The sequence below is a fragment of the Misgurnus anguillicaudatus genome, chromosome 17 (genome assembly GCF_027580225.2).
Source record: "Misgurnus anguillicaudatus chromosome 17, ASM2758022v2, whole genome shotgun sequence".
NCBI lineage: Eukaryota > Metazoa > Chordata > Actinopteri > Cypriniformes > Cobitidae > Misgurnus > Misgurnus anguillicaudatus.
In genome coordinates, this window is record NC_073353.2 from 14,172,917 (window position 1) to 14,182,720 (window position 9,804).

At 37.9% G+C, this 9,804-nt stretch overlaps 1 protein-coding gene and 1 pseudogene across 1 annotated transcript; both read right to left on the reverse strand.

Annotated features, from left to right (window-relative positions):
• Window positions 1-1,325: 1,325 nt before the first annotated feature.
• LOC129452414 (tubulin alpha chain-like) lies at window positions 1,326-5,657 on the reverse strand (annotated as a pseudogene).
• A 435-nt stretch (window positions 5,658-6,092) lies between these two features.
• LOC129452415 (tubulin alpha-1B chain) lies at window positions 6,093-8,490 on the reverse strand. Its single transcript, XM_055216252.2, has 4 exons — window positions 8,327-8,490; window positions 8,030-8,252; window positions 7,793-7,941; window positions 6,093-7,717 (listed from the first exon to the last, which is right to left on the reverse strand). The coding sequence occupies exons 1-4, from the start codon at window positions 8,327-8,329 to the stop codon at window positions 6,740-6,742; spliced, it is 1,353 nt and encodes a 450-aa protein (XP_055072227.1). The 5' UTR covers window positions 8,330-8,490; the 3' UTR covers window positions 6,093-6,739.
• Between the last annotated feature and the right edge of the window lie 1,314 nt (window positions 8,491-9,804).

Consider the following 9,804-nt stretch of genomic DNA (forward strand, 5'->3'; position numbering starts at 1 on the left):
TATAATAGAAAATATATTTGTTGTACATGCGTGTTACTGTAATGCCCAATTTCCACTAAAATTCATTCAGCTCACTTTTTTAAGTCCTTAAAGCACGAATTATCCCATTACAACTAGTGAATAGCCTATGCTGCTGTCCATCTTTATTATTTCTCTGTTCTCTATCTACATAATCTCTATATTTGTTACTATGTCCTTTTTCTTCTTCTGCCTATTGCTGATCTCTTTCCATAAAAACCTTCCTGTTTTTTCTCTCTTCTTTACTGTCATTACTGATATTTCACTTTTGATCTCTTTCTCTTTAACATACACAACTCCTGGGTTAAAGTTCCTGGTCCACCTTGTTCACCTTTGTCTAAACAATTGGATCTTTCATTAACTTTTCATGATGTTCTTTACATGTAGGCTATCATATTTGGTCTCCTTTGTTCTTTGTATAGTTTGTGATGCTATAACATTTTAAAACTTTTTTTCTAACATTTTACTTTATAAAACTTTAATTCCACTGAGAGCCAAGTTAGAGTACACAGGCTGCTTAAATGAAAATGGTCAACGCATAATAAATTAGCCTGCAGCCTTTTGTCCTGATTAAGGATGTCATTGACTTAATTTCTTAATGCACTTTAGGTCTCTTGCTTCCTTTGCAATTTGTCTGTCTCTTACAAAATTCGTGTAGTCATCTTGGAATTAAATATATATATATTCTCATACACACACATTTCGTGATATAATAGATTTTTTTTACAATTGAAGAGTTTGGTTCCAAAACGAGATAACTCAGTTTTTAAAATTTTTGTCAAAACATGTTTATTATTATGTTATCATGTTTTTATTGTGTTTTATTGTGCTACTTAGCTGTTGTTAAAGTTATGAAGGCTTAAATCAAAACAAACCAACTGCAGTTTGATTGATATTATTAGAATGCAAATACAAAAGCACATTTTTGGAACTAAACTCTTAAATTGAATCTTGATTGATTTCTATAGACGGCTCTTAACAGATTGATTTTGTCTGCAAAACAGATGGTCTTTATGCCTCAGGTGATTGGCTTAAAAGTAACCTGGGGTACATGTGCTACCTGAGTGATTGCCATTGATGTGAATAAGAATGTCATTTATTACCCATCAATACATTAAGTATTGTTTGATTTTATGTAATCACCCTAAATCCTATACACCTTAACATTTGTAGTATCAACTTGAAAATGTTAAAAAAAAATCCAAAAAATCCCAGAAACGTCTGGAATACTTAAGAATTGTTTTAAAGTTAAATGTCATAATGACTGGAGATTCAGAGCATTGAATAAACACACACATACAAAATAGTATATTTCTTCAGTTTATTGGTCAAATTTTGATTTTATAAAACCAATTAGTGCACATGAACTTTGTTTAATTCTTAACCAGGTCAGATATTGTCTGGCTGGGCACCTAAGAAAAGCTTGGATAACATTTCTTCTTTAATATTCTTCTCCTTCTTCTTCCTCATCTCCCACACTGTCTGTGCCCACTTCTTCATAATCCTTCTCCAGAGCTGCCATATCTTCTCTGGCCTCTGAGAACTCTCCTTCCTCCATGCCCTCCCCTACATACCAGTGAACAAAGGCTCTCTTGGCATACATCAGATCAAACTTGTGATCTAGACGAGCCCAGGCCTCAGCAATAGCTGTAGTGTTGCTCAACATACACACAGCTCTCTGAACTTTAGCCAGATCTCCGCCAGGAACCACAGTTGGAGGTTGATAGTTGATGCCTACTTTGAAACCAGTAGGGCACCAATCAACAAACTGGATGGTGCGTTTGGTCTTAATGGCAGCGATGGCAGAATTGACATCTTTGGGCACCACATCTCCACGGTAGAGAAGACAGCAAGCCATGTATTTACCATGTCGAGGATCACACTTGACCATCTGATTAGCTGGTTCAAAGCAGGCATTGGTTATGTCAGCCACAGATAACTGCTCATGGTAAGCCTTCTCAGCAGATATCACCGGAGCGTATGTCGCCAGAGGGAAATGAATACGGGGGTAGGGCACCAGGTTGGTCTGGAACTCAGTCAGATCCACATTCAGAGCTCCATCGAATCTCAGCGAGGCTGTAATGGAGGACACTATCTGACCGATGAGCCTGTTGAGGTTGGTGTAAGTCGGACGCTCAATGTCCAGGTTTTTACGGCAGATGTCGTAGATGGCTTCGTTGTCCACCATGAAGGCGCAGTCGGAGTGCTCCAGCGTGGTGTGGGTGGTCAGGATGGAGTTGTAGGGCTCCACCACCGCTGTGGACACTTGAGGAGCGGGATAGATTGCAAACTCAAGCTTAGACTTCTTGCCATAGTCAACAGAGAGACGTTCCATCAGGAGGGAAGTGAAGCCAGAACCAGTACCACCACCAAAACTGTGGAAGATGAGGAATCCTTGAAGGCCAGTGCACTGATCAGCCAGTTGGATTTAAAGGGAGTTAGGTTATTATACATTGTACTTTATTCCGTTTAAAAAACCATGCTTCTAAGTCACAGTATTTTTAAACATCTCACCAGTTTGCGGGTCCTGTCCAGCACTAAGTCAATGATCTCTTTACCAATAGTGTAATGACCACGGGCATAGTTGTTAGCAGCATCTTCTTTACCAGTAATAAGTTGCTCAGGATGGAACAATTGGCGATAGGTACCTGTGCGCACCTCATCTAAAAAAAACAACACAAGTTTAGGATTTTCTCAAACAGTTTTAATGTCCATTGATTAACTAACAATTAGGAATGCACCGATATATCGGCCTATAATCGGTATTGGCAGATAAAAGCAATTTATCCCACTATCGGACATCGACCAATTGTTTAACAACAGACAATGATCAGGGCAGATTATATCCTGGCAATGAAAAGGGTCATTAGAACTCACGATGAGAATTGTGTGACAATGACAACAGAATTAATTTAAAATGAGTAAAAAGCGAAACACTAATGTTACTCATGTAATCCTGGTTCCCTGAGATAACGTGAATGAGCATTACGTCAGTAGTATGCTTTGGGGAAACTCCTTTTTTTGAGCAAACCAATTTGGGCGGAGCCAACTCGCTTAACTGACACCAACGCCAGGAGGGCGGTTGTAAACAAGAGGGATAGGTCAGCCATCTTAAGTGGCTCAAACCAGTGACTGTGCAGTTCTCAATGGAAGCAGACGGGCTTGGCATGAGCTGCAGTGCCTAAGTTACATTATATTAATGCGATTATAGGTAATTCTGCTCTTCTGGATAGCGGCAGGGAAATCGCCTGGAGATGCTTTTTGTCTGGTTTTTGACGACGAGCGAACAAGCCTCTTTTTCGGAGTAGTGAGGTGATCGCGCTGAAGGAAAAAAATGTACTGAATGGCATTCAACCTGGACTTTTATAGGCGTGGGCTCCACTTAAAATGGCGGACTCGAACGCCATTGGTCTGTGTTTTTCACAGATGTTAACCAATAGGCTTCAGTATTGGAGAAACAGGAGTTTCACCATAGCGTCAGCTACTGGTGCAATGCGAAGTGAACCATATCGAAAAGGAACTATCTGTATGATGTCATTTAAAGTTAATGAGTATCGGGACAGAAATTTTGTATCGGTGAATCCCTTCAAACAATATTTCTTTATGTAAATGTTTTACTGAAACTATTATTTTTATTTACTGACTTCAAAGTTAAAAACTAAGAAATATAAATGGAGCAACAAATGTATTAAATAATTAAAAAAATGCAAGCTTCTTTTCAAATGTGTTGTTCTTTCGATATTTGTTCAGTGTTGAATGCCTATATTCTGTTGACTGGTTCAACTTACCAATCACAGTGGGTTCTAAATCTACAAAGATGGCACGTGGAACGTGTTTTCCTGCTCCTGTCTCACTGAAGAACGTGTTGAAGGAATCATCCCCTCCTCCTATTGTCTTATCACTGGGCATTTGTCCGTCCGGCTGAATCCCGTGCTCCAGACAGTAAAGCTCCCAGCATGCATTTCCCATTTGGGCCCCAGCCTGGCCAACGTGCATAGAGATACACTCACGCTGTTTGTAGAGAGAGGAGAATGAAATGTTATATTTTTTGTATTTTATTTATTTATTAACCAGGGACCATGAATACCAAAAGTGTTATGCCAGAGTAGCTATAAAGCTAGTTTGCATCTGCAGTCCCTGGGCAGGATGTTGTTACATAAAATTAAAATACTTGAAGACACTAAAATATACAAGATATACATTTACTTATTATATGAATAAAATATATACTATAATATGAACATTTATGTTTTATATTTTGTTCTTTTATATGGACCCTCAGTTTTGTCTATGACAAACATACATTAGCTCTATATTCTTATTACAGTGATGTCATCTGGATGTCGGACTATCTGAAAGATCAAAGATGCAGCAGCCTACACCCTAGGAACAAAACATTGACTGTGTCGTTAAAGATACACAATTGGTCCTTAATGTACAATTATTTTAAAACAAGTTAAAAATGTACTAACAAAACGATCCCCTGTAGGGTACCACCTCAGTGACGACCTTTTTTTCTGAGATTGTACAGTAGCCAGTTTTAGTTTTAAGCACTGCTTTGTCTTTCTTGGTTTTAAATATGTTTATTTTTGTTTCGATTCAGTCAACCTATTATACCTAATGCTAAAATATTTATTAATTTCATATCTCTGTTTAGTTTTCTTTTATGAAGTATTTTATTGCTTACAGCACTTTGGTCAACGCTCTGTTGTTTTAATAGTACTTTATAAATGAAATGAAATAATGCATTTTACCTAAGCTTTTAGATCTATTGTTCAATCTTTTATTCTGTTTTGTATTTACATGCATGTTTACTCTTTAAAATACAAAATAAGAGTGCGAGTGAATTGCTTTGATGCAATCCACAGTTCAGCCCCTCCCTGTCCCATTCAGCTGCTCCCCTTTGTGTAACAGCCAGGCAGAGATGTCTCACTCAGGCCTTTTCTAGAACAGATATATCTTTTATTCTCTTAATCTATTTGGTCACTCATGATCTCATTTGATGACTCTCTGTATGTTATAAAGGCATGAATGCATTCATTCTCTTAAGTAACAGCATAATTTTTCATGTTGTAGTTCTCCTTTTCTCCTCAGTAGATAAAGAAGGTTTTGTGAGTTATATTAAAACACCAAACGCAGACGATATTATTGTCAGGACTGGAGTTTCCTGCTTTATCTGTGTGATGGTCTAGGATGAGGCTTTGTAAGCCCACATCCTCTTTATAATGAAAGGCAAACAGTGAAAGTCATAAAGGATAAATGCTTCACAACAGATTGGTTTATTTTTGTTTAGGAAAAATTTTATTTGGTGCTGCTAACTTAGTTTCCACATCATAACAATAAAATCAAATAAGAGTTATTGAAACATTACACACCCAAAAGTGCACCAAAATATCTTTCCTTCAGCTTTAAATGTACAAATAGGATTTTTTTTTAATCTGGTGGTTCATGAATTTCAAGAATATTAAGTATAGGACTTACCATCTTTTCAGATTTCCCTTCAGGCCGACTTGAGGATTCGGAAAGAGAAGGCAGATGTGGAGGACAAACATGAGGTGGGGTTTATATAGAGAGGGAGGAGGAAGGGAGGGAGTCGGCAGGAAGCAGGATGATGATCGCAATGCAGAAGGGCACTCCTTCCTACATAAGCTATAGTCTGCTGTCCTCTAGGGAGTTTTGAGTCTGTAAAATCAATCTGGACCCTTTACTGGCTATTTCCATTTGACCAAAAATGCAAGTAGGAATTTTACCGACTACAAATCAGAGTTCTCCATAGTCACGTGTGTCAAAGCTGCATACCAGCCATATGACAACTGATAGCTTGAGTATTTGTATGTAACATGATACAGCATCATTCCTTATTGTTTGAGATTTATATGCTGTATAAAGAAAAGCTATAGCTTAAAAACATGTGGTGAATGTATAATACTTCACAGGTCTTACTTACATGATATATAACTTGAAGACATACAGTACACAGTATGCAAAGATATTTTTTATCTATGTGTTTACAAAAGTATAAAAGTGTACAGACACGGCCCTTGTTATACAGAAAGAGACAAACACACAGGCCTGTTGTCACTGGACTTTAATTTCAATGGTACAATACAGCTTATCACAGTGATGCACATACTGTAGACATGCACAGACAGCTGAATTATGGGTAACAGCTATAGTACAGCAGCTGGTCATTTTTGTGCTGCATAGACACAGGGGGAGGGGTAAAATAGTGAAAAATGTACTCCTGGATGTACTATGCTTTGCATGTGCAACTAGATTGTTAATATATATGTGACCCTGTCTGTGAAATCCAGGCTAGATAATCTTATTACATCAAAATTTGATTTCACTCATTGCTTTCAATATTTGACATGACCTTACTTAGTCAATATTAAAGGTATCAAGGTTATATTTCACAGTATGCCCTTTACATTATGTAGGGTGATTTTATGTAGAAAGCAATAAATCACATACAAAAAAAGGAATTTAGCTGGGTTTTCAGGTCACGTATAATATGAAAGTCATGAATAGAATAAAGACTTAAATAAGTAAAGATCTTTGCCTACGAAGTATAATCAATTTCAACCCCAAGTATACTTTTATTCTCATTTTACTAGATTTGCACAGAATATAAAAATAGCAAAATAATTTGTCATACTAAAAATCTAAGGTATATAAAAATCATGTCATAGATTACCCTGAGATTTAAAGAAAGTTGCATTTAAAATTCCACTCCATCCTCATCCCCCTCTGCAATGCTGTCTGTGCCCACTTCTTCATAATCCTTCTCCAGAGCTGCCAAATCTTCTCTGGCCTCTGAAAACTCTCCTTCCTCCATGCCCTCCCCTACATACCAGTGAACAAAGGCTCTCTTGGCGTACATCAGATCAAACTTGTGATCTAGACGAGCCCAGGCCTCAGCAATAGCTGTAGTGTTGCTCAACATACACACAGCTCTCTGAACTTTAGCCAGATCTCCGCCAGGAACCACAGTCGGAGGCTGATAGTTGATGCCCACTTTGAAACCAGTAGGGCACCAATCGACAAACTGGATGCTGCGTTTGGTCTTAACGGCAGCGATGGCAGAATTGACATCTTTGGGCACCACATCTCCACGGTAGAGAAGACAGCAAGCCATGTATTTACCGTGTCGAGGATCACACTTGACCATCTGATTAGCTGGTTCAAAGCAGGCATTGGTTATGTCAGCCACAGATAACTGCTCATGGTAAGCCTTCTCAGCAGATATCACCGGAGCGTATGTCGCCAGAGGGAAATGAATACGGGGGTAGGGCACCAGGTTGGTCTGGAACTCAGTCAGATCCACATTCAGAGCTCCGTCGAATCTCAGCGAGGCTGTAATGGAGGACACTATCTGACTGATGAGCCTGTTGAGGTTGGTGTACGTCGGACGATCGATGTCCAGGTTTTTACGGCAGATGTCGTAGATGGCTTCGTTGTCCACCATGAAGGCGCAGTCGGAGTGCTCCAGTGTGGTGTGGGTGGTCAAGATGGAGTTGTAGGGCTCCACCACCGCTGTGCACACTTGAGGAGCAGGATAGATGGCAAACTCAAGCTTGGACTTCTTGCCATAGTCAACAGAGAGACGCTCCATCAGGAGGGAGGTGAAGCCAGAACCAGTACCACCACCAAAACTGTGGAAGACCAGGAAACCTTGCAGGCCAGTGCATTGATCACTCTGAAAGAGAGGAGCAACCAGACATTATATACAGTACAAATGATCACAGTAAGTCACAGTTTAATGAAATAATACCAGTTTGCGGATTCGATCCAGGACTGAATCAATAATCTCCTTGCCAATGGTGTAGTGTCCTCTGGCGTAGTTATTAGCAGCATCCTCTTTACCAGTAATGAGCTGCTCGGGGTGAAACAGCTGACGGTAGGTACCTGATCGCACCTCATCTATGCACAAAAAGCAGAAACTTATTAAAAATTTGCACTCATCCAAACATACAATTTACTGTTATGGCATTCACAGATATTCCCATACCAATCACAGTGGGTTCTAGATCCACAAAGATGGCACGTGGAACGTGTTTCCCTGAAGCCGTCTCGCTGAAGAACGTGTTAAAGGAATCGTCCCCTCCTCCTATTGACCTGTCACTGGGCATCTGTCCATCCGGCTGTATGCCATGCTCCAGACAGTAAAGCTCCCAGCATGCATTACCAATCTGTGCTCCAGCTTGGCCAACGTGGACAGAAATGCACTCACGCTGCATTGAAATAAAGGATTAGTATTGGCATTACCACTATATATTTTTTTAACACAAAAATTGTTATATGTTACCATATTGTATTCAGTCTTCTAGCCGACGATCAGGATTCGGAATGAAGCTCTAAATGTGTGAAACTCCGACAGTGAACATATTTATACCCGGGGCATTGTGAGGTAACAGCGTTCTGTGTAATAAGAGAAGTAGACAGTGTCGATACCATCTTCAGGCCAAAAAAGTAGGAGAACAAAAAGAAAAATGAGGTTAGCACCTCCTACACTCTAAGGAAAAGGTTATTGTTTAGGACATGAAGTTGAAAAGGATTGCAAATAATGTTACAAAAAGCCCCTTTGATCCTCAGGGGAACAGTACGACAAAAGCACAGCTGAACAAACTATGTTCCTTTACATGTGCAAAATTTTGATTAATGTTTATGGTCAAAATCATTTTTAACACAAAGAAGCATGCCTAAGAAAGATTTGGTAGGTTGGTTATTTGAAGAATCCACTTTCATGAATTAATAATGCCTTCTCCTATTTCAGAGAGTAATGTGATAGCTTTCGGGGTGTGCTTTAAATGAGGTTTGTTGCAAGTGACTGAGTCATACAATAGTTGCTCAGACTAAAGGATACTGATGTGAAAATTATAAACCTTAAACTTTCCTTTCAAGCGGCATCCTGGGTATCGTAAAAGTGCAGTGCACATCCTCTGTAACCCGACTCTGAGTATTCGCCTCTGGTGACTTACACAGACAGATTCACTGTTTATTTGTGAACAGAATTAAGAGATGTTACTTCTTAAATGTCACACCGAAGTCCATGACATTGATGATATGCACCTCTGTTTACAAAGGATCTGCCCTAAAACCAATGTATTGTTGAAACAGACTGTAAACAGATCATTTCACTTCAAAAATAAGACTTTTAATCTTAATGTGTTTGCAAAAGATCAAATTTCACTGTTTCATGCTTTGTGTCCAGCCTTGTAAGTCAGTCTGCTGTTGGTTTTGGAAACACAATACACATTTACAATTTGAGTTCATTATTTCAAAGATTTAAATATTTGTTTATAAGTTTAAAAGTTATAAATATTTTTAATATTGTGTATAATAACAACATTAAACTCAACATTAAACGTATTGCAATCAATATATTTTTAATTTATTAAATATCTTTACAAACTTTAAAGTTTTACTTTAAATCTAACATAATATCTATGCCAGAGGTCTCCAGCCTTTTTGTGGTCAAGGGCTACCACAATGAATAAAACAATCTGGAAAGCTATTTTTGGATGTAGTCTATGCAAAAATGTATATATATATATATATATATATATATATATATATATATATATATATATATATATATATATATATATATATATATATATATATATATATATATATATATATATATATGAAGAGTTTCATTGTATACGTGTGTTCCTATATATACTGAAAAAAATGATTCATTGAATTAAATACATTTTTTAAGGTAAGTGGTTGCAATAAATTTATTTAAGCTACATTTAAACAAAAGTTTTATATTTTAGT